At 43.1% G+C, this 26,059-nt stretch overlaps 1 protein-coding gene across 8 annotated transcripts in view; it reads right to left on the bottom strand.

The window, feature by feature from the left end:
* Eps8 (epidermal growth factor receptor pathway substrate 8) overlaps positions 1-26,059 on the bottom strand; it is a 162,532-nt gene that overhangs the window by 39,651 nt on the left and 96,822 nt on the right. For 4 of the 8 annotated variants that reach the window (XM_035448876.1, XM_027429925.2, XM_027429923.2 and 1 more), the window contains 8 exons: positions 22,478-22,557; positions 21,326-21,402; positions 12,420-12,487; positions 11,319-11,480; positions 11,068-11,217; positions 6,952-7,034; positions 6,285-6,421; positions 171-244 (listed from right to left, as the gene is read on the bottom strand). In XM_035448876.1, the coding sequence (XP_035304767.1) occupies positions 171-244; positions 6,285-6,421; positions 6,952-7,034; positions 11,068-11,217; positions 11,319-11,480; positions 12,420-12,487; positions 21,326-21,402; positions 22,478-22,536 (810 nt within the window). In that variant the 5' untranslated portion in view covers positions 22,537-22,557. Of the gene's footprint in view, positions 1-170; positions 245-730; positions 908-6,284; positions 6,422-6,951; positions 7,035-11,067; positions 11,218-11,318; positions 11,481-12,419; positions 12,488-21,325; positions 21,403-22,477; positions 22,558-26,059 lie in introns of those variants that run through there. The other 4 variants (XM_027429928.2, XM_027429926.2, XM_027429922.2 and 1 more) reach the window with 2 other exon arrangements.

Raw genomic sequence — 26,059 nt, 5'->3', positions numbered from 1 at the left:
AGTTGCTAATATTCTACAGATGATCAAGCCTAGCTAAACACTAGGAGAGCAGGACAAGTGGCTGAAGAAAAACTTAAGGAGAGAAAATACGTTTCTGCAAAGTGGTTTTGTTAACTCCCTTTGGTCTCTCTGTTCCCCCCCCTTCACCAAACAGAAGTGCCTGTACTCACCACATCCCTGTCGATCCGGGCTGCCACCATCTCAGGAGTCTCCTCTTGCTCCTGATACTGCCGGGGCTTCTCAACTAAACAGAAAGGAGAGCTGTAAGACCTCCTGTGTTTGTTAAAACATGACCGATCCAGAAATGGAAATGTGAAAACAATGAGAAAAGAATTTCAGTTGCTGCGGGTGGGGGCTCTCTGGAGCAAACTGGTCAAAGATGACACTAGTGGCCTTGTGTGCTCTGCCCTTGCTACAGTCACCAGGAGGCACGGGAAAACCTAGACGACTGGCCTGCCAACCTATGTGAGGTTCATCCACTGGTTATACCCAATCTCTTCTCTCTCTCCTCCATCTCAGCTCTCAATAAAGCCAGCTCTGACTCAGCACTCCACCTTCTACAGAAGACACAAACCAGCCCTAAAGCATCCCTTGTGAAATAGCGATGAACTAAGTTCCAGTGAAACAGGCTGCTAGTTTCTCGTGTGCGCACGCACGAGTGTGTGTGTGTGCGTGTGTGAATGTGTCTGCATGTGTGTAACGCCAAAGGTCAATCTTCATCTTGCCCCACCTGTCTTTTGAGACAATTTCTCACTGAACTGGTCATTTCCTGGAGGAAGCTTGGCTGTCTAGCAAGCCTTAGGGATCTCTTTCTTGTCTTCCCTGTCCCCAGGCTGGGATTACAGACAAATGCCATTATAACTAGCTTTTCCCCCCGGAGGGCTGGAAATGAAATTCAGTTCCTCATGCTAGTGTGGCAAGCGTTATCCCAACTGAGTCATCCTCACAGCCTGGGCTGCTAGTCCCTCCACATTCCAAGCCTGTGACTACAAAGGAGCTCTTCAGTTCTGAGAGTCCAACGACTTCTCAATTCTTGTAAGCAAGCATAAAACCCACAGCATTTGGTTCATTGACCTTAAATCATATGCCTTGAAATAAATGCCTTCAGGAATCTGCAACACCAAGAACACACTTCTCAAAAGCATTCAGAATGCTAAGGCGGCTTAGACGTGCATGCTCAACCACGAGATCTCCATCGCGGACCCCATCGTGAGGTGAGTCAGCGCTATGGCAACGTTGACAGCTGGAGCAAGTATTTCAAAGGTATACGGCTGGGACGGGAGCAATAGATCACAGGAGTGGGGACACAGCTCGTGATACATCATCATGATTCAACGAGGTTTAGGGCAGAGAACTGGCAAGACATACGGAAAACTCGGCATTTCAATGCCTCCTTTACGCTAGCAAGGCCCAGACACGGAGTGTGAGCACAAAGAAAAAGGAATCCCCAGGCCATATGAAACTGCATTATTAGATAGGATTATTCAAGCTCCTTAATTTATGTGTAGCAGAGCTTGCCAGATAGCTGTTATTTTATACAGGGCTGCTGCTTGCTTGATACAGTGTTAACACGGAAGGCAGGAACCGAATTTGAAACATAATCATTAGGAACTCTAAAGAGGGTCAAGTGTAGGGGCTCTTCCCGGCAATCCCAGTACTCTGGGAGCTGAGGCAGGGATGTAATCAGTTCAAGACTAGCCTAAGCTACACAGCGACACCCCTGCCCCCAGCACTCAGGGCCACACAGGAAGACTATGTCTCCAATGAGGAAGAGAAGGGATCTCTGAGAGACCCCACATCATCATCTGGGGGCAAAGTGAGCAGAAGGCACTTAGTTTCAAAATATTTGGGGGTCTCGGGTACCCTGCCGCCATTCTGGTAAACTCACTTTTGGAAAACAGGGTCACTCCACCTCTGCTTTCTCAGGGGCAGCAGTCGGGCTGAACACAAACCCTCTGAGGGAGCAGAAAACCCCTTCAGGGGATTCCCAGTGAGACTCTTGGCACTCACACAGAACTTTGTACACCATGTCTTAAGTTCTGTCTGAACAATCGGTAAGCTAGAATTTGAACTTTATCTCTGTAATTCTAACAGGTGACAATGCCAGGAAAATTTTACACAAATCCAATGAGAGCTCAAAAATATCTGGGCATAAATTCTTTTACTATAATATTATATTAGGTTTCATATATGCGCCCACAACTCTACTTCAGATGTCTTTAACTTAAGATGTCTTCTCTTCATGTCAGACAATTTTGACACCTCCCTCTTCCTCCCTCACCCCCCCTTCTCTCTCTCTCTCTCTCTCTCTCTCTCTCTCTCTCTCTCTCTCTCTCTCTCTCTCTCTCTCTCTCTCTCTCTCCCTCACACACACATACACACATACACAACAACAACAACAACACAACTATCCAGACCCCTTCCAGCAAAACCCACCTTAAGACCCATCTTTCAAAAACCAGTTTGAACACAAAGAGAACTGGTAGACAACTATGTAACTCCTAGAGCAGAAGTTGATAACATGCTTTGGCAGTGATGCTTATGTTCCTATGCTGGGTAGGATTACAGGATCACTTGCTTTTGGAGTCGCAGAAGCCTGTGAGTCATTATGCCCACTTTACAGGTGAGGCCAAAGCCTGGAAAGACAATGGTCATATGGGTAGAGATCCAGTTCTTATTTCAGGTCTCGGCTTTTGACCCACAGGATTAAAAGTCTGTTATTAAAGACACGACACACTTGAGTCATACTACATGGAGACACCAAGCCAGAAGCTCCTTCTCCACCTGTAGCATGTAGAGTTCCAGAAGGTGCCAGGCAGGCTGACGGGGGAAAGAAGTGTGCAACAGTCTTGCCCGGCTGTGAATCTATGAGCTGCAATGACCATCCAGACACAATGTGTCATTTAGTCCAATAGTGGCATAGGCATTGCAGGGGTCACCAACCACTTTCTGCTTGGAGATGAGGCCTGCTCCAGAGATGGGAACTCACACTTGGTTCTGGAAAGCTGGCCAACCGCCCATGGCTGGGGAAGTCCTAGGCCCTGGTATGGAGCATAAGACTATTGTTTTGCTAAATGGCTGTATTATCTAACAGCATCCTAAATATCCATGTTTCATACTCACAGAATAGGGGTGTACCAAGCCTTCATCAGAGAAGCTGTGACATGTGGTGGCTCATGCAGAAAGGCAAAACTGGCCAAAGCACTAAGAATAAGTGATGGTGGAAATGCTTGGCTCTAAATGGAACAGCTGTTATCTGCAGAGGGCCTCGGCACTGTACAGCAGTGACAACTAGTATTTAACAAGTAGGCCCACTAGACGTTGTTGGAGAGTCCTGCTTGGCAAAGCCAACTCACCAGGTGTTATTCAGGACCCCCACTTGGCAAAGCTGTGGTTTTGATGACTGAATGACTGGCTGTTCCTGGAACTTTCTCCGGTACCACTGGTAGGCCTGCCTAATAAGAACAGCTGTGGTGCCGTGTTTTATACATTTAACTGTGGATGGCCAGAGATGATTTTCTGCTTAAGTTGTATAATATTGGTGAACAGAAATAATACTTGGATGTTTTACATTACTCAGACTGACATAGTATTCTCAATCACACACAAAAAAGCTAACTTTAGACATCCGAGTAAATTCAAAGCAGTCTGGTTGCCCCTGGAGACGATATCTGGTTGCCCCTGGAGACAAACACACAAGGTCATTCTCCCAGGTGATGTTTTGCTGATTCAAAGCCAGAGCTTGAAACAACTTCAGTCTGCACGTAGTCCCAGTCTCAGGCTCAAGGTCCAGCTAACTAATTGTCTTGATTTCCAATGTCATTTTCTGTCTGGGAACCCTCACCAACTTAGAGCTGCGTGCAAGGGTCACTGTGACATTCCTAGCCTGAGAGAAACGATGTGACTTCACTTGTGTTTTGAGTTTGGGTTGGGCCCTGAAAAACAAAGTATAATTGTCCAGAGTTCGGCTGTGAGAGAAAGAGACAGCATAGAAGAGGCAGGAGACAGAGCAGGGGAGCAAAAAGACAGAGAATGAGAGCAGGGGTGAGGGGGGACAGAGGGGTGGAGAGGCAGAGAGTGAAGGAACAGCAGTGAAAGACAACAGAGGCAGAAGGCAGAGACGTAGAGAAGGCTGCTATGGGAGAGAGAGAGGGGTGTGGGAGCTGAAGAAGAAGCACGAGAGAAATGTGAGAGAATGAATGAGTAAAGAATGAATGAACGATGCAGAAGTGTGTGTGTGTGAGCGAGTGTGAGAGAGAGAGCAGTGAGTGAGATGCGTAGCTATGGCTGTGGAGACTTGTGGCTGTAACTGAATATAAACGTATGTGCTGGGCAGGAGAGAAATGTTCATATAAAAAGAGAGATTGTCAAGACTGCCAAAGAATGAAGTAAAAGAGAAGGTTACCAGAGGAATGTGAGCGCTTGTTCCTTTTTCCTTAGACGAGCAGAGGAAAGTGTGTGCTTGTTTATTTTCCCCTCAGATAGAAAAGTCTAGTGACCCTGAGATAAGACTCTTTTCTGCCACTCTGAGGCATTCTCTTCATTACCCTGGAGTGGATGGGGGGCAGGGGGCTGTGCCCCTATGGTCCACGATATGTATTGGTTCCTACAAGTCTCAGGAAACATTATCAAAGGGGCAGAAAGAACACACGAGCCAGAGGATGGAGAGATGGGTGGCAAAGAGATGCCTTCTGGACAAGACATAGCTGACATACTCGTGAACTCACAGCGGCTGTGATTATCTGCACAAGACAGTCCATCACCATGGATGGGGGCTCTCAGGAGGTCTATCCCGTGAGTGACCATTGCTGTTAGTGCATTTGGGAAAGGGGCTGTCACACTTTCTCCACTGGTATAGCCACTGATACATTTTGCTCCAGCAAAGAAGCCCCCACCTATGCTCATCCAAGAAACTCTAATTAAACTCAGTGGCCACATGCAAAAAACAGACATGGAAGTAGGGAGGAACTGTGGGGGAGGAAGGTTTCAGTGAGAGAGGGGGGGAGGTGAGTGAGCAGATTAGGGGTAAAATGACTAAAACTTCTTATACAAATGTACAAAGAACCCATCAAACAAAAAAAAATAGTAAAAATATTCACAGTCTAATGTAACTCATCATGACAAATGACTTATATTGCTGGCTATCAACCATTCAATTGAATAATATTTGGTTGGATAAAAGATAAATAATTTACGAAGTACCGCCAGGGAAATGGGGAGGTAGCTCAGTGGGTTGAGCATTTGCCACATGGGTGTGAGCACAGTTAAGAGCCCTAACACTGACGTAAGTCTGGGGCTGTTGTTGGACAGCAATATCAGCACATGAGAAACAGAAGCAGAGGATCTCTGAAGCAGGCTGGTGATCCAGACTGTCTGAAATGCTGAGCACTGGGTGTAAGTGAGAGACCCACCTCACTCTATCAGGTGGAGAACAGGAGAAGACACCCAGTGTTGACCTCTGACCTCTACATGCACACATGCCCACACACATGCAAACATGCATGCACAAATGCACACAGACCATACACACATACGTTAAAAAAAAAAAAGCTGAAGTCCCTCTGGGCATGAGGTAAATCTTACATTTAAATTTGCTAGATCACTCCTGGAAATTAGGAAAATGGACCAACTATATATTGAGTCATTAAAGTTCCCAGACTGCAGTAAAATATGATGACATTAAAAAGTTACATTTGGGCCAGTGAGACGGCTCAGCAGTAAACATGTTTGCTATCAAGACTCACAACCTGAGTTCAGTCTCCAGGACCCACACACTGGAAGGTAAAAAATGAGGTCCACGTGTGTCATCTGAGCTCTACACACACGGTGGCATGCTTGCACTCACACACATACATATATACAACAAATATATATATTTCAAATTTTACTTTTGGGTAGGTCCTTTGTCCCTGGCACAGTCTATACTAACACCCTTTCTATGAACACATAAGAGCTATCCAATGAATAGAAAGAGTCTGAAGCAAAATATTTAGAAAAGAAAAACCCCAATTGGCTTCTCTTTAGTGTACATTCTATTGTCATGTTTGTCATTGTGAGTCAAGTAAAATTTTCCTCTCTTGGTATTAAAGAAATAACTGTAATCCAAATAGAGTACCTATTATATGGCTGGCATGAATTCTCGGGGATAATAACCTTAACTGCAATCAAGACTTAACTTTCTAATATCTAAGATTTAATCCCTTAAACCAACGTGAGAACTTGAAAGAGTGAATGACACCACAGCCCAGCGTGGATCCTCAGTAGAGTTAGCTCTGGATACTTACAGTCACCCTGGTCAGCTGCCCAGGCAGACCAAGCTGCCACTCTGCTTCTAACATCCACCTGTGTGACAGTCCCTGGTGGTGCAGGGGCGGGAGCTCTGGGAGGAGGAGGGATGCCAGGCTCTGCTTTGGCAATCATCCTAAAAAAATGAAAAACAAATTGGGCTTTACAATCTCTGTTTCCGTAACAGTAGTTCTCTCAACTGGTGGCATTTGCCCTTTACCCTCAGGAGTAACTGTCAAGGAAATAAAGATTCCCAACCAACTCCATCGTGTCTGCTTATAAATTCCTTAAGACACAGAAAAATTAAAGTTCTATGGGAAATCACAGTGAATTTCTCTCTAGGTCCTACGAGATTTGAAAAGCCTGTGGGCACATGATTTATACATGGGGTGTCCTTGGGTCATCTCTTAAAACACCACACATCTTCTATAACTGTGCGGGACTTTTGCACCTGTATGAGAAGCTGTGTGGGAGACAGAGCTGACACATGGAGAGCAAGAAGGGACACATATGGGCTGACAAGCCAGAGAGAGCAGATGAATTGAGACAAAAGGCTATAATCTGGGAAGCAGGCTAATTCACCTCTTCATTTCTGAAACCCTTCAGGAGAAAAAGAGCAGACATACCCTCTAATTCCCATTCACCAGTTCCTTTTAATGCTCTTACCTCAGGGCCTCCGGCCGCTTCTTCTGTTTCCCGCCTTTACTGTCATTGATTGCACTCTCAATATCCTCACTAATTAGGTTTGCCTGCAAAGAGAGATCCGTTATACGGAAGGCTTATCTGAGTTTTGATATAAAGATTGAAACAGAAAAATAAAAAGATTTATAGTTTCTGTTTGCATCAGTTCAGTATCTTGGTGTACCTTTTTTTAAAAAAAAAAAAATCAGCCTTAAAAATATGACTCTGGGGCTGGAGAGATGGCTCAGAGGTTAAGAGCACCAGCTACTCTTCCAGAGGTCCTGAGTTCAATTCCTAGCAACCACACGGTGGCTCACAACCATCTGTTATGAGATCTGGTGCCCTCTTCTGGTGTGCAGATAGACATGGAAGCAGAATGTTGTATACATGATAAACAAAATCTTTAAAAAAATATGACTCTGGTTTTAAGTGGTGAATTTTATAATAACACAATCAAATACTGATTTTTAAGGTTAATCTAAGTCCAGTTTCCACTTAAAAATTCCTGCCCAAGAGCCCAGTATGAAGAGACAAATGCAGAAAGGACATGGGTGATTGTCTCTGCTCGGTTAGGAAGGAAGGAATTGGGTAAAGATGTGTGTGGCTGGTGGGTCCTCCCCCTCTTCTCCCTCCCCAGGAGCAGCTGTTAACTCCCGGAAATAATCACTAAGTTCAACACAGACCCTGAGCTAACGGTAAACCTACTCATATGTTTTGGGTCTGCAGTGTCCCTCAGATCCACTTGTTGAAGACCCAAGCCCTCAATTGGGAGGAGGTAAAAGCAAGAGAAGGCATTGGGTGGTACCCATAAAGAGGACATTGGGATTGCAGGATACTTCCTGTCTCCCTCTTTTCACTTCCTGTTTTCCATGAAGTGAACAGCAATTCTACCACACACTTCCTCCTGCCATAGACTTTTCCCAAAGGCCCAAAGGCAATGTCCCAAATAACCAGGGACTGAAATCCCAGAAACCACAAGGAAAGCAGACCTCTCCTCTTGGTAGTTTTTCAGCTCGGGTGGTGATGGAAAGCCCTGACAGTTCTCCATTCACAGGCTGAATCTCAACTCTAGATTGTATCCATTTTCATAGCCACTGTATTTTTCCATTTTAGGTAAAATTAACTGTCTGCCACCATCATTCTTCCCACAAGACCAATGATTAGATTTTCTTGGGAAACCATGCTAGGTTTGTAGCTAAGGTGTTACTAATTTTACTTGATTATGAAATTTATTTGTAGCCAGTAATTACAGTATATGAGGTTGTTGCTCGTGCATTCATCTTCTATTTTTGTGCATGCTTGCTCTGTGTAATTATGTATATTTTTCTCAGATATATGAGTCACATATTCCTCAATAGTAAGCACTGATGAGTATAAAAATTTAGAACTGATGGGAATCTTTAAGATCATCTAGTCTATTTGGGGGTAGGAGGATGTGTGTGTGCACGCAGGAGGGACATCCGATTAAGTCAGAGGCAATGTTCCTCATCTTGTACCATGACTGAGGCTGAGCCCTTTGTTGATCACCACTGCAGAAGCTGGGCCAGCTGGACTCGGTTGGAGAAACTCTGCCTGTGTCTCCCATCTCCCTGGAGTTGTGTGAGGAGCAAGCACAGGTGCACACTGCCACAGCTGGCTTCACACAGGTTCTGAGGTGCAAGTCTTGGTTCTCAGACTTGTGCACCAAGCATTTCATCTACTGAGCCATTTCCCCAGTCCTTGTTTAAAGTTAATGCTCTGAGGAAAATTAGGGGAAATGCCTGGCCTGAACCATGTTAACAGTAAGATGACACTGCAATGGAGCATCCAGGGACAGTTCCTTAGAACATTTTAGTTCCAACAAGATGTCCAATGTAAGGCCAAAGGCTATACTATATGGAGGATTAAAACTGGAGGTGTCTAACTTTGAACTTCTATAAAAAAATGTTACCATCCCAAAGGAGCCCAATGTACCATGTGGCAACCCACCATAAAACTTTAAATTCAAAAAGTGCTAGCACAAGATGTTGCACACACGAACTAGTTACATCACATACCAGGGTACTTAGATTTTTGAATCAGCAAGGAAAGCATGCGTTGGGGAGGGAGTGTGACATCAGTGAGTGACTGGGTTTCATTGTTTACGTGGCTGTGAGTTTTTCTAAGAACACAGAGCATTGTCCAGAAAATCCACTTTGAGCCACCACTATCACAGTCCAATAGAAGAGGAAAGCCCATGATCCTGAAGTAACTAACAGCTCTCAAACATGACATAAAAGCATGGACATAAACAAATATAGATAGATAGATAGATAGATAGATAGATAGACAGACAGACAGACAGACAGACAGACAGACAGACAGATACCCATCTCCTCTGAATTAGGCCAGCAAGATGGTTCAGTGGTACTTGTTGCCAAGCCTGACAGCCTGAATTCCATCCCTGGAACTCACATGATAGGAGACAACCAACTCCTACAAGAGAAGAAGGAGAGGAGGACTCCGGGGGCCAGCCACACAGCCAGCCACAGAGTAAGAGTAAGATATACAGAAGGAAAACGCCCAAAGGCAAAAGGTAGATGGGATAATTTAAGGAAAGTTGGCTAAAACTCAGTCAAGCTGAGGCCAGCCATTCACAAGTAAGAATAAGACTCCATGTATGATTATTTGACAGCTGGGTGGTATGTCCCCTATAGAGTCATAGAGCACAAAGAGTTAAAAAAAAAAAGAAAAAAAACTACCAACAACACCCACCATGACGGACTCCTGTCCCTCTGAAACCATAAACCCAAATAGACCCTTTCTTCTCAGACGTTGATTTTGGTCAGTGTTTTATCAGAGTAACAGGAGAGAAACTAAGACAGGTGCCAATCAACCAAAGGTAATTTCTCTTTTAGAGAAACCAACTCACAAAATAAAGACATCCAATGTTAAAGATAAATTCTGAGGTTTAATAAAGCACCACAATTTATAATCATCTATAAATTATAGCATATACTAAATATAAATTTGGGGGGCTCTAACCTATTATTATTGGTAACTATGTTCAATTATTTCCCATTGCACAAAGGGATTACAAATCCTGAGCAATTTTTCAAGTTGCATAATTAAATGGCAAATTTAACATCAATGCCATGGGACATCCTAAGTATCTCACAGAAGGAATACAAGCTCTGAGGTTAGCAGAGAACAAAACAGAATTGAACTATAATCATTTACTGTCTATTTATGCAGCGTGTTTTGTTGTTGTTGTTTTATTTTGTTGTTTTGCTTTAGTTTTTCCAGGCAGGGTTTCTCTGTGGCTTTGGAGGCTGTCCTGGAACTTGCTCTTGTAGACCAGGCTCGAACTCACAGAGATCTGCCTTTCGCTGCCTCCTGAGTGCTGGGATTAATGGTGTGCACCACCACCGCCTGGCTTATGCAGCATGATTTTTAACAATCAAATTTTAATTATATGTGCAAAGCTCCTGATAATTTAACACATCACCTATACTTTGCAGAGATAAACAACACATCTATGTTTGACAGTTTGAGACAGGGTCTCACTCTGAAGGCCAGGCTGGCCTCTACTTTGCCATAATCATCCTGCCTCACCCTCCTGAGTGGTAGAATTACAAGTAGGAGCCATTATGCCACACCTTGAGTTTTTAAAAATAGTAACCATATTTCCTCTTTTGTTTAACCAAGTGGAAACTTAAGGAAGACACTGAGGTACTTGTTTTCTTTATCACATTCTCAGACTCTTAAACCCTAGCACCTAATAGCTGTATGACTTGTCATTTGAAAGCTGCACAACATTGCATAAGAGGATAGGGGGATGACCTGGGACCTGAGCGATGCCCTGCAGAGGATGGGAATTTGGCACCTAGCATCCACATCAGGCAGCTCACTAAGGCTCATGATTCCAGTTCCTAGGGATCTGACACCCTCTTCTGGACTCTCTGGGTACCTACACACACACATACACACACACAGAAAGAGAGAGAGACAGAGACAGAGACACAGAGAGACAGACACAGAGAGACAGAGAGACAGACACAGAGAGACAGAGAGACAGATACAGAGAGAAAGAGAGACAGAGAAAGACAGAGAGAGAACAGGGAAGTTGATTCACTCTTTTACCTTAACCTCATCACACTGGAAGAGATGAAGATCCGGCTTGCTCTGGGTTGGTTCTTTGCACACCAAGGCAAGAATGGAATCATAGCTGCATGAATGCGCCACAGCTTGGCAATGCTGGATTGTGCTTAAGGGGAAATTCTCCAATTCATTCTATCAAAAAAAAAAAAAAAAAGGCAAATGTTTGGTATTGTCAAATTTCCAAGCATGCTCCACTCCCGAAGAATAAAACAACATAGGTTTCGCACACTTGCCTTGGATTCTAAGTCAATCAGGCTCACAGCTCGGTCGTCTACTTGGAGAATCATATCTTGAGTCCATACTTTGCCCTTGGCATCAAGCAACTTCAGCTTTCTGATTCCGTCATCGACAGTTATCATCGCATCTTTCCGGTCCAGCACAAAGGTGGTCAGGTGCTTTCGGTCAGCAAAAAAAGAGAAGAAAAGAGAAACTTTAACACACAGACAAACCCTTCTCTGTGGATCCTTTCCGGAAGGAAGAAGAATTCACCCAATGGAACTCAATTAGCAGCGAGTCCCAGGATGAACACAGTACACCACAACTTCAGTTACTCCACAGAGAGGACAGAGTGGAACACGGAATGTGATATCTTGACTTGTAAGATCTCTAAACCTGCTTCACGCTGAGTCACATGGCGCTACAATAGCATGGTATAAAAACAAATACTCCTTAACTTTGCTCAGATAGCTATTTAAATGTTGCATAATCGAAACATTCCCAGTGGCGGCGGCATACTCAACCCCTACCCCTGAGCATCAGCTCTGGTTCTTCTGTTTTACCGAAGCTGCCAAGTTTGCCCTCTCCTGCAGCCACTTTACTGAAACGAAGTGGTTTCCATTTAATTAACCACTCTCATGAGATAAGCAGAAAACTGCAACTTAAAAATGATGCCCCAGCTTACATATTTTCAGCTGTAGACTGGGGTCGTTTTGATTCCAGCTAAGAGCAAATATCTCCGAAATTGAAAAGCAACTAGTGTTTAATAAGAGCTAATCATGACATTAGATAAAACTAAATATAAAACTGAGCAACTCAGTGTACCAAAGCTTAATTTCAATGTAAAATGGAAGCCTTTCTCTTGTTTTAACTGGGCTGGTAATGGCTGTTGTGATTTTAATGTATTTATCATGAAACTAGAACATAAAATTTCCCAGTAGTTTTTACACGTTAACATCTCAGTTTTACAAAAAAGAAAAAAAAAAGTCTAAAGGAAAGATCCATACAACTTAAAATACATCCTATTTGAATGAACTGAAACACAATTCTTATTTTGCTCCCCGTGTTTCTGCCCCTTGAGAGTCACCCTATGCATTGGCAAGATCGCAGTTTCTCACCTCCACGCGGTACTGAGACACATCTGACACACTGCTGACGCTGTCTCGGGCATAGTGCTTCCTTTGCTCTGAAAGAGAAGTTTTGAAAAGCCATTATTTAGCTACTAATAGGCTTGAGTTCATATGTTGGAGTCACATGGCACCTCTGAGGCTAGTCTGTCTCACATGTGAATACACAGGCTGACAAGTCCCCATTGTTCCCTGTGTCTGAAAGAGACTCCCTATTCACAGGCAATCCCAAGGTCACGAGAAAGACTAACAACATGCAAGAATCCTTGGACCCAACTGCAATCTTCAGAGTGCCAAATGTTAAGATTATAAATGCCCTAGGTTTTAAAGATTTTTTAAAGATCATGTATATGCAGTTATGTTTGTGAGGATATATGCTCATAAATGCAGGAGCCCAAGGAGGGCCAGAGAAAGTCACTGATCATCTGGAGCTGGAGTTCCAGGCAGCTGTGAGCTGTCCAGTGTGGTTGCTGGGAACTGAACTCTGGCCCTCCACAAGAGAAAGATATACTCTTAACAGCAAAGATGTCACTCCGGCCCCCACATTATCAGTATTCTATGAGAAAAAATAAAAAAAACTTAATGTATAGGCTTTTAAAAAATAAGGTACCTACTACTCTTTATGAAAAAGATTTTTAAAAAAACAGGTTGCAAATTTCCTTTGTTGATGCACTAAGGTCAAAGTACAACTGCAAATCCTGCCGTAGGTACTGGATTACATGAGGGAGGTGACACGTAATAGACACCGCAAAGACCACCTCCATTCACAACTCCCAAACTGATTCAATCCCCAGGATTGTCACAAACTAACGACTGCCACACATCAGTAGGACACACAATTGAGATATTCAGAGTTGCAGAGACATGCTGATAAGGAAGATGAGGCAGCTGGGTAGGCAGCTGCTACATCAAACTACTCAGCGGCAGAGGAAGCCTTTCCTTTTGAGGATGCTGCAAAACCAAAAGTAAGTAAAGCCAAGAGTATCAACGTTTGGAAATTTCCAATCGAGTAATTTATTTGGAGATTCAGGATTGTTTTATTTCTTCTAAGGCAGATTGCTTGGATGGAAAGGAACATAGTGGGTGATCAGGGGGCTCTGTGATTCTAAACGTAGCTCTGAGTTGTTCCTAAATAAGAAACTAGATTTAGGCAAGATTCTTAATGGCCTGGGTCTTGGAGAGCTTACTGCAAAATAAAGGGTTAATTAAACAAGTTAAAGGTAAAATTCCTTAAAGCCTTAAAGCTTTGGCATACTAAGTGTTTGCCTGTGTGTGTGTGTGTGTATGTGTGTGTGTGTATGTATGTAGATATGTCATATATATTGTCATACATAAAATATCTATATAAATACAAACACTAGATATGTGTTAGCTTTCCTACCAGCCAGCATTTTCTAACTCTAAACATGTTTCTTTCCACTCTCAGATGTCTCTATAATGAAAAGGTCTGTAAAAATTGATGGGAGACCAAGTAGAAAACTTCAAAGTACATAGGCAGACACAAAACATTAAAATCCAATGTTTTTAAAAACTTGATGAAGGATTGATTTGCAAATATATGAAAGCAGTAATCTTTCCATCTACATTTACCCAGGAAAACCTCCATGTCCCTCTTATTGTCACTCATGTTGTCCCGGTCTATTCTGGTTTTGCTTTTGCAGCATTAAAGTGACTCAAGAAAAGCACACACACCACAAAATTCAGCTGCGGCTACCTTTCTTTTTTTGTTTGGATGATGATCTGAAGAAGTACGCTCCGTCTGTTCCTACCAAAATAACGTGGTCACAAGAAAGGTCTGGTTTCACCTACAATTTTTTTACAGTATTACAAAGCACACCTCTTCCCCGTGACTGTATCTCACATATGAAACAAAGAGACCCGTGGTTTTCTAGTCACTGCGGATTAATGTGGGATACTAACACAGGGGCAGCTGTTCTTGCGGAGCCCTCTGTAGCACATGAACCACAATGCACAACTCATGAAGATGTCTAACAAGAACACTCTAGAAGGAACCACTACTTCAAAGTCACAGGTTCTCACTCTACTCTCTGGTGCAGCCTCAGAACATGAGACCAGTTATCTTCCTCCAATTTGACCTGTGGATAGCAGAGGAAATGGCAGTGGTTGCCATGGTACCTGATGACAAGATGATATGGTGGCTCAAGCATATCCAAATGCTTGACTGGGTCTTCCAGATAAAATGATTGGCAAACACAGGTAAAGGCCAAAATACTACATAGGTTTTTTGTTTTGTTTTTTTAATAATGAAGAAGTAGAAATTCATCCTAACCCTAACACAGTATTTCAACCCCAGGAAAACATAATGTATGGGAGAAGAAAATGATTCCTGGTGATAGCAACTGCCCCTTCTGATGGACTGCCGGAGGGGAGCTGCCATTCTACTATTCCTAGCTTGCTTTCTCCACCATGTTTCACAATGGATAAGGCATATGTCATAGAAAAGTACCTTAGAAGGACCCTGAAAATGTATTAATGTCATAAAAATGACTTAGAAAAGAATCCTGGTGACATAAAGTCAAGAGATCATGTTCAGTATTAACACTTTAATAGGCAATTTTGAAAGCCAATGGTAGTGCCTTTCTTGATGAGAAGCCTGTATACTTACATGTTCAGTGGTTAATAGCACTCTGAAGGCTACTACAGCACTCTGGATCCTAAGCTGAGAACTTACAAGCCTCAGAACAGCATGAGAAACATGAAAGAAGGCTTCCAATGAAGCCATCAAGAGGAAACCACAGAGAATCACCACTTTCTCAACAACGGTTCTCATCCATGGCTGCCAATGACTGAGGGCTTTAAAAACCCCTTATGAGCTCCACCCTAGAGAACCCCATGTACTGGTCTAGGGTTCATCAGGCCACTGGGATTTATAAAGCTCTCAGAGTCATTGTGACATAGAGTCTGGGATGCAAACTTTTGCCCCAGAACCCATAACAATGCTAACTCATCAGTTGTGTACTCCATGAGAGACAGCATGGCTGTTCATGTCAGAAGGCACAGTAAATAATCAATGAATAAATCTGGGTTTGGAGCTTTTCAACTGCTCATACAAAAGCCAGTGTCTCCCTATCACCCACCTGCCTCTCTTTCCCTTTCTGCTTTCTCTCCCCACTCCCCCACACCCCACTTTCTCTATCTCAAAATAAATTATACCTGAATGGACTCTTACCAGCCAGAGCATGGCAAACATGGCTCTGACAAGCCCTCTGCCTTGATAAAAACTATTAGATTACACTCCTAAAGCTAGCCACCAAGGTCTATTCCCTTATTTGGCCACTTCCTCCTCCTGAGGCCGACTACCAAGGTCCTGCTATGAAAGTATTCAAATCCAGCAATGAAAAGCCCCTTCTTCGATGCCCCAATTAATATGCCCAATTAAAACAAACCAACTCCTCCTAACATTGGGTTTCCCCCTTTCCCTTTATAAACTGCCATTCACCCACGGGCCACATCTCTCTTTATACAGAGGCAGTCCACTGACATGCCCACACACACAGAGAGACAGACAAACATCCCCCTCTCCCTTGTTCTTTCCCCCTTCTCCCTTGTCGTCTACCTCTGGTCTTTGTCTCTTATTCCCTGCCCTTTGTCTCTCTGGGGCAAATAAATCTCCCTGTGCTGAGAACGTGATCTTGGGGTGTCTTGTGCTGACACTGGTCCCATTAAAACCTAAGAACAACTTTATTTTCTTTAAGTAACACTATTTGTGTCCCACCATTTATTTATTTATTTATTTATTTATTGACATTAGCTTTAATCCCATAGAACCGAACACATTCAGACAGATTCGATTTAATAACCAATGAGAAAGCTCTTTGCCGATCATTTGAGCACTGAGCTGATATACTCTCACACAAACTGATAGCAATCATGAGGCCAGAAATATTACGCTGCAGGTTCATTTAACTGTTTAGTTTGCACAACTGCATCTACTCAGGTAAGTGGGCATTGGCAAAGCTTATTTTTACCTTCTTTGTTCTACATTTAAAAGAGCTAATATTCAGACACACAGCTAAGACTGTTTACTTTTCCTTTCTCTAAAAAGGCTTTGCTCAGAAAGTTAATGCCTGGACCATTAAACAGAAAACATAACAAGCAACAGCTGCAGAGAGTGTTTTGATCTAAATAAAACTAGGGGCTGCACTTCATATTGCCATATTCTTAACAGCAGCAAAATTTCAACCAATAACAATTCTAAATAGCTTCAGGAAGTCCCTGAAACTAACCAGATTCACTAAGCATCTCCCTGTCAAAATAAGCAAGAAAAGCTGAAATTCCCGCTCAGGGGAGCAAGGCTGAGCTGCAAAAGAGGCTCTCGGACAAGCCAAGCAGTCTCTGAGACCAGACCAGCTGCCTGGAAGAAGCAGACACCAGCTGAGCTGCCTGGAAGAGGTTTAGACAATGAGGCACCTGGAAGGATGCTCTCCAACCTGTTGAGCCACCTGCAGCTGTGCAGTGTGCTCCAGGTTGGTCTGTCAAGGGTCCTTTATCGGTGTAAGCAGACATCTGGTATAAGTAGACAAGTGCGATGCATCTCCCCATGTGCGCCTCCAGCCTGCAGAGGCTACAACAAAGTATTGGACCTCTTGGAACTGGGATAGTTGTTATGAATGGCTGTGGACCACTATGTGGGTGCTGGGAATTGAACCCAGGTCCTCTGCAAGAGCAGCAAGTGCTCTTAACCATTGAGCCATCTCTCCAGTGCCAGGGTATCTACTCATGTTACTCAAACTCTTGATTCACCTGGCTCGGTCACAGCATAACCCAAGACAAATTTCACCTTCCTTTCCGAATTGAAAGATGCCAAAGGCAGCTTGTTATTTCAAAATAATGTCATCATTTTTATTACTTAAAAAAATTTTGTGTGCCTAAAAGGGGAAGAGTGGCAAAGGTGACTGTCAGAGGACAACTTGCAGGACGTTTTCTCCAGTCACTATGTGGATCCATAGGACCAAACTCAGATCCTTACTCTGACAGTGGCAGCTTGTATCCGCTAAGCCATCTCTCTGTCCCAAGTTACTCATCATTCTTCTTAACATGGAGTGTGTTATTTCTGAATGCATTGCTTTATGCTCTCCAGTTACCACTAAGCTCCCAGCAGTTCATTAATTCTTGATATTCATTCTACAAGTAGTTATTGAGCATAAATTATACATGAGTCACTGTGTTAATCAATAAGCACAGGGAATCCTACAGTGAACACCACAAATGGAGGCCACTTTCATGGGCTGACTGTGCACATTCGATTCACACGGCTTCTTCCAATATTCACACTCTCACCCCCCCCCCAGTGCCTGGAAACCACAGCTGACTGTTCAGAGCATACTTCAAGGCTCAGGTTCCCTGTGAGACCCCTGCTGACCACACCCCATCAAGCAAAACTGCTGTCCCACTACAACTACTTTCTTGCATCCAGGAAGACCTGAAATATATCCCTGTGGATATTATGTTTACCTATAATTAACATTTTATTGATATATTTATTTATATCTTATACTATTTATATATGAATATATTTATGGCACATATTTAATATATTTAAATAGTATTTTATTACAACACTTTTCTGTATATGGATATACAGTTTTCCCAGGAACATTTGTTAGAGAGTCTGTCTTAACCACGTGTGCACACCTCACCTTCCTCTCTCACGCGTGTGCACACCTTGCCTTCTTCTCTCACGCGTGTGCACACCTCACCTTCCCCTCTCACGCGTGTGCACACCTTGCCTTCTTCTCTCACGCGTGTGCACACCTCACCTTCCCCTCTCACGCGTGTGCACACCTCACCTTCCCCTCTCACACGTGTGCACACCTCACCTTCCCCTCTCACGCGTGTGCACAACTTGCCTTCTTCTCTCACGCGTGTGGACACTTTGCTCTCTTCCTTCTGCTTGGGTATCCTTTTACTCCTTTCTCTTACCTTACCTTGCTATGAAGGATGAGGGTGGATTTTGCTAGTGGTTTATTCTGCATTTATCGTCACAATTTTATGATTTCTCACTCTGATTCTATTCACGTGCTGTTTTATATTTATTGATGCACATATGTCGAAACCTTTTTGCATTCCTGAAATAAAGTCTGCATGGCCATGACTTATGATCCTTTTGCTGAATTGCTGAATTCTACTTTGCAAGTATCTTATTGAGAACTTTTGTATCTATGTTCATCAGGGAAATTGATTTATAGTTTTTATTTTTGTTATTTCTTCTCTGATTTTATTATTAGAATGACACTGGCTTCATAAAAATAATTTGATAGGGTTCCTTCCCTTTCTACTTAGGGGGCAGTGTGGGGAGCCATGGTGGTAATTCTTCATAAGGTCTAATTGAATTCAGAAATGAATCCACATGCTTCTAGGCTCCTCTCTGCTTAAAGACTTGAAAGTTGCTTCAAACTCATTGTGCGCTCTCTCGCGCACTCTCTCTCTCTCTCTCTCTCTCTCTCTCTCTCTCTTCTTCTCTCTCTCTCTCTCTCTCTCTCTCTCTCTCTCTCTCTCTCTCTCTCTCTGTGTGTGTGTGTGTGTAAGTCATCCAATTGCTCATATCCTCTAGGATCTACTTGGATATGTGGTAACATACGCTAGGAAATAGTTCCTCCTAGTCTATCTCACCATATTTCAACTGGCAATGATAATCTGTCATTTATCTCTGAAATGACTCAAGAGGCATAGAAATAGAGATGATAATGGCAATGATATAGCATACCAATGGACTTACTATATATCAGCCTAGAAATGAAAGGTTGAAGGAATTGTTTTATCTTTACAAAATCCATTTCATTTATTCAGTTTCTTCAAGCCAACCTCCACACTACAAGACCCTCAGAGCCAGGTGTCAGGCCTTAGGGGTCCTGTTTTGAGTAGATACTATTCACCAAATAAGTATGTGCTGAATGCATCCTCTATAGACAACCACAAGTGACTCAGCTGTTATAAGAACCTCTCATTGATATTCTCAACTAATCAGAGAAACTGCTCTTTCCAACGAAGAGACTCACAGCTGGTCAGGTGGTAGGAACAAGGATGGGTACGAGGATGAGAACAGGGGCTCAGCCTTAGACAGTCAGACCTCATCCTCTAAGGCTCAGGGGACATCAGGGAAGAGGGAAAGGGATGAACACGAGGTCTGAACAGCAGGGGGACGTGCTGGGAAATGTCATCTTCATTGAAATCACAAACTCGCAGCAACTGCTAATGTCTACACTTTGCTGGCACAGGAATGGGCCTGCTGACAATCAGCATGTATGGAGGAGGGCCTCGGGGGCCTCAGTCCTCACTGCTGAACTGGTAGCTGCTGATAAACTTGGGAAGATGTGCAGTTATTGCCTACGGGTGGTGACCACACCAGGCTCCAGTAGATTGCTCCAATTCAATGGTCACACAGAGGGCCCTGGGTAAAGTAAATGGGCCGCAAAACAACCAAAGACATGAGCCTTGTAAAGGGACATGAAGGGAATATGGGGGTGTTAATAGGGGCGTGAGGGTGATAAAAGAAGTGTGGGGGAGAAATCAGAATACATTATACGCATGTGTGAAACTGTCAAAGAACAAAGAACAAAAGAATGTCTCAATATGACACAAATTGAAAACAGCATTACTGACATTATCATAGCCCTTGAGAAACACATTTATATATGGTATTAAGTCCATTTTGTGGATATATAATTTGAGTTGTAAAATTAACTCACTAAGAATGTAGGTCAAAACAAACCACAAAACTTTAGGACTGGCAAATCTTATTACCAACGCCTTAAATTCAGATAACGTATAATAATTCCCAAACTCATAAGGTGCTATTTGTTTCTGTAACACATAGTAACCATGATAATAGGCATAAATAAGGGAATATTTACAGTGCTTTCTGCTCCTACACTACTCTGGAAACAGTTTACTACATATCATTTAGTTCTTATCACCAGATAAGATCCCGGTAAAGATGAGAAAAATGAGGTACAAGCCTGTGAGGCCCTTTGCTCAAGGCCATTTGGCTACTATGTGAAAGAAGTGCACTTGACCATGGGAATTCTTGCCACTGTCTTTGCTGTGAATCACATTTCTCTCTCATTTGCTATACAATAATAAAAGGCCATACAAATCCTCTATAGACAGTAACTTCCCCCCGTTCCCGTGATATGCCTCAAGAGTCCTCAATTTCTTCTTAATAACTTGTAGAGTATTTCAGCTATTACAAAAGTAGTAGAGAGGGCTGGGGATGTAGCTCAGTCAATGGAGTGCTTGCCTGGCTTGCACAAGGCCCCAGCTTTAGTCCGAGCACTGCATAAACTGGACATGGTAAGATATGACTGCAACAGGTAGGATTTGGGGGGGGGGGGCGCGTAGGAGGATCAACAGTTCAAGGTTATTCTTGGCCATATGGTGAGCTCAAAGCCTCCTGGGATACAGGAGACTCTGCCTCAAAACTGAAATTACACATATGTAAGACAAACTAGAGAGGTAAACGGAAGTCCCAGAAGGATTAGAGAGAAGGCCTAATTAGTTTGTAATCCAGGAAGAAATTCTATCAAGATAAGTTGTCATATTGACTTACCACCCCAAACATCCAATAGCTATAAGAGAAAGGTGCAACATCTATGGGCCCATGATGACCAGCTGGATTGGCCACAGGGGCTGGCACACATATTACAAGTAACACACCGAAAAAACCTCACCTGAGGTCTCAGCACCAAGCAGTAGACTTCTTAAGTTATTCACTACATTGCACCCACCCCGAGTTTTGTAAAGATTCTCAAGTAGCCATTATCTAGTTAGCTCTGTCATTCCAAATACAACAGCAGGTTGTAAGCCTGACAATGACATTGAAAACAGACCTGTAAGCCTTTAGACACGGAAGCAGCCTATCACATAGACATACATACCATAAAGGGCCTTTGCACTGGGCTTTGAACTATGTTCTCTGTCCATCTGGGAAAAGGGTGGTGAAGATCCGTAGCCACTGTAATAATAATAAATAAAAAAATGTTCATTGTCCTGGGTTAAAGTCCATAGTGGGTTACAAAAATTCAGAAACCGAGAGTTTAAAATGTTGATGTACCATAAGCACCAACTGTTTCCTTGAAAACATACTGAGTTTATACTAGCTGAGTTAGCCAATAGGAGCAAGTTCCTGCTCAGGCAAGTCATGAATAAACAGAAATATAAATCAAGTAATGCCAATGCCAATTCTGAACTACAGCAAAGAGAACCCACCAAGGCTGGAAACCACCATATAAGAATAGAAACCTTTGCTATCCAACTGCAGAGGACAGAGGAATAGCAGAGATGCAACATAGATGGTAATCTATTGCTTCCTGTTTAATAATTAAATGTGTTTCCCTACATGCAGTAACTATGACCTGTCCTAAAGAATGTTGAGTGGCATATCTGCCACAATGGCAGATATGAGAAAGCCATATTGTGCATTCCACAGAAGAGAACAGTCACTCAATTCAGGTCTGTAGCTTTGGGTGACACCAGGAGGCTTGGGGCTAACTCTGCTGGTTATTGCTTCATGTTGTTGTATGCAATGGAAGCTATCTATATAGTGTAGACTAAATGGTAATGAACATTCCTTAGCTGTTTTACAAGTAACAGCAGAATGTTCCAGAGACACCCAAAGCTGAAGTATATGATTCACATTTGATGACAAAAGGCAGTAAGACGTAAAATTCCAGTCTCAAGTATCTTTAAAGTACATGAGAGTTTCCCTGGGTCTGGTATTTACTTAGCCTTTTTAAAAATATAACAGCTTTTAATAATGTCATAGATTAGTAATAAAAAGGAGGCTACTTCTGAATGAATTAGGAATGGATTGCATAAAGAAACATAAATGGTATTTTCATTTAAAATGTTTAAAACTAGCTAGGCATGATGGCACATGACTGAAACGCTACCCCTTGGGAGGTCAATGCTTATAAGATCACACAGAAAGTTCTAGGCTAGTCAGTGTTTCCAAGTATGAACATCTCACTAAAATAAACAAACACCACTTCAAACCCTTGCCCGAATTATACAGGAACCCTTCAACTTACTTCATCTGAGAAGGGTAGACTCCATAACCACTGGGAGGGTTTGACGTATGACCATTCATGCCGGCTCTCACGCCTCTGTGCTGAGAATAGAAAGGAACATAGGTCAACAGCAATAAAGGAGTCAGGGCATCTCAGTTTTACTGCCAGAGTGATACCAGGAAGGCAAGTGACAAGGTCTCCACCTTTAAGCACTCAGGCTCAGGGGAGTACATGGACACATAATGACCCACCTGGTTTTTAATACTAATATCAAACTCTCAGCTAACTCAGTGAGTTAAAGAAAAACCTACAGTGGAATCCTTAGTCATCTAAGGGAGTAGCATATCTATTGCCTGCCCCGTGCCATCTGCCAGCTCCGTGAGATGTTATTACTTCAATATGTAATGAAAAATGTATAAAACACAGGAAAGTACACAGAGGAAAATCGGAGCCTTTAAAGATAACCACGGAAAGCTCTTGCTTAGCACCTGTAAGGTCCTGGGTTCAACCGCTAGGACCCGAATGGTATCAGATTTGATTCAACACAACCATTGGCTAGCTTTGCCAGTCACCTGTCTGCCTTGCAGCACACGTCTACCCCTCTCTCCTTTTTCCTTTCCCTCCCTTCACTGCACACTGAACAATGCCTCATTTGTTATTCTCACACACTGATTCATCTAAGACATTTCTTACGTATCCCTTCACTTCTCATGAGAAAAATCAAAATCAATGCCTAGTATTAGAAACCACTTTATGTGCATTTTATAAATGGAACAAATTTCCCTCAAATGAGTGGGAGAGAAGGCTCAGAAGGTAAAAATACTGTCGCACACATATCTAAGGACCAGAGTCTATCCCTGGGACCCATGGCGAAAGGAGAAAGTTGACTACAGAAAGTTGACCTCTGGCTTCTATGCAATGCTATTCCATGCACACAATAATTAATAAATACTAATAATATAATTTTTAAAAAGCTGTCTTCAAACAAGACACATGAGTAACAAGTAAAATGCTCGCATTATCAGAAAAGATGAAAATGTGGCTGAGCTAACTAGAATCTACTCACTTCTGCATCCACATCCTCCCTGGCTTCTCTGTCACTCACCCCGCCCTGAATCCCGCCTGTTTTTCCTACGGTGTCCTTTCATTAATGTTGATATTTCCAGTCACTCTTCAGGAAGGGCACACATGTCCCGAAGTTGTACTGTAAAGACAAGGGCCCAGGTGGGAGATGCAGGTAGCTACTGAGTACTGAATTATGACAGGTACTAAGACAGACAGTGTGACTCCTGTAGTGAACAAATTAGATGTAGCCTCAGCCATGTGGCCACAAGTCTGGAGATGAAGGCAGACCCTCACCAAATAAATATAGATTATAAAATGCAGTTGCTATCGTGAAGGGAATTCCTGGGTTAGCATGGGAGTGCACTTAAATGGAACAGTTCAGATCAAAACGACATTAAAGAAATCGTATTCAAGGCCTGGTAATTTCCATCCAGCTAATTCTTCCTCATTCTTTCATCTCTGCTCAATCACAATGTCCTTGGGGAGCTCTTATTGACTCTCCTGAACAAACAGAACCACACCATCAGATACTCCGCACACTACAAACAAACCTTCCAAGTTCGGACAACAGCTGTAGCTTCTCATTTGTTAGTTAATTCCTGACTTCACCCACACTCTTGGTTCTCAAAGGGCAAGGATTTTCATTTGAGACTGCTGTTGTTCAAAGGTGTCCAGTAGATAGTTGTTCAAATCAAGGAGTGAGACAAAAGCCTAAGTCCCTCTTGCTAAAGAGCATGTGGTCTTAGAAACATTTCTACCAAATGACCTAAGCAATTAAGTTCCAGTTCAATGGGTTCCACTTGAAACCCAGTAGAGTTTGGTGGGAGGAAAAGCCAAATTTTTAGGAAGAGCCAGTACTTGACTTTGCTCTTAAAGAAAGGTTAGAATTTATAGATCCCCAAAACACTAGAGTGAATTCCAGTTCCCTGATAGTATTTTCCAGGTTGTCTACTGCTTGAAGACAAGTGTCTAGATGACGGAGCTGAGACAGTTAGCTGTGTGTCATCTCAAAGCACATGAAATGGTCACCCTGATTCACAAGCTGCACTCCTCTGAGACAGCGAGCTACACGGAGGGCCTGAGATCTGCATTTTCCTACACGCAGCACACCACAGTGGCCTCCCTTCTGGGAGAAGTGTCCTTAACATATGAAGATGGGAAACAGCCTTGACCCCCAGAGGCTGACAATTGGCTTTAACAGCGAATCTAAATGAACAACAGGGAGGAACAGTTACCTGCCCCTAGCTGCTGCTACCCTCTTCATATGTATCTCTCAGCAACACCAGAATTTGCTGCCGAGGGCCCCAATATTGGCCCAGATGTTCTTGCCCATGGTCTTCTGTCTACAAAGTAGGAAAGCATCACACTTGGGTCATTTATGTTGACACCACTCTCTTGTGAGACCCTTGGGTACCTTAAAACTAATAAAAACTATATTTTTTCTCTTACTCTTTGGCTTGTGTATTAATTTGGTACCAAGATCCAGGCAAAGAGTTCATCTAAGAACTAAACAGCAGAGGGGATGCCACCGCCCCCCCCCCACGGGGGCCACTGGTCCCCTGCAGGGGTCACAGGGGTCACTTATGCCATATAGTTCTTGTCCAGCAAGCATGGGAACCTGAGCAAATCCGGGTGAAACAGCAGGACAAGGAGCCCATGTCTACAATTCCAGCGCTAGGGAGGTAAAACAGCTAGATCCCTTCAGCTTGACTCTGTCTCAGAACAAGGCAGACAGTACTTGAGGAGTGACATTTGAGGCCATGCACAAATGTAAATGCCCCCGTGTACACACAAATGTAGTTGAACACGCATGTACTTGCACAGACACAACGTTCACATCTACACTAGGTGAGTGTGGCTCTTATTAAATCATACCTCTATCATGTGGCTGTCTCTGTTTCTATTGCTCGTCCTCCCCTTTTTAGTTTTTGACTTGGATACCCTCCTTGGTACAGTAGTAAGCTATCTGGGGAGGATCCTTCTGATTTCCACGGTAGGGATATCCCCACCCAAGCGAGCAGTGATTCAGCCATTTACAAAAGTGCTCAGCATGTCCCAGTTTGCTCTCCGAAGTTTTCAGTATACACCTAGAACACTTGGCTGCTGCATTCCAGATTGGGAATACCCTTCAGACCTAGAGCGAAGGGGGTTAGGGTCCAGGCATTTGCCACTGAAGACTGGAACCCTAACACAGTCTTCCCTACTGTTGGGCTGAGGCAAGTCCATTAAGCCTGTCTCAGCTCTGTCATAAACAGAGGCGATTCTTCTCTTCCTAGTTCATGGGGCTGGTGTAAACATCAAATGAGGCAGACACCAGTTTATTCAAAAGTTTTCTTTAAAAGAGAGGGAGAGAGAAAGGAAGGAAGAAGAAACGGTCTTTCAAGGCAGCCTGCTTCATTCAGAATATAAATTAAAGCCCTAGGCCTTGTGCTGATTTTGATCTGGTTTGCATTTCAAAACCACAGCAGCTGGTTTTAATGAAAAGTGGTGGCCTGGGCATCCCCTCTCCTGTGTTTGCTTCTTCCTAGGAGCCTAATA

Source organism: Cricetulus griseus, chromosome 8, assembly GCF_003668045.3.
Source record: "Cricetulus griseus strain 17A/GY chromosome 8, alternate assembly CriGri-PICRH-1.0, whole genome shotgun sequence".
NCBI lineage: Eukaryota > Metazoa > Chordata > Mammalia > Rodentia > Cricetidae > Cricetulus > Cricetulus griseus.
The sequence above is the reverse complement of the archived record's forward strand: the minus strand, read 5'-3'. Positions and strand labels throughout refer to the sequence as shown.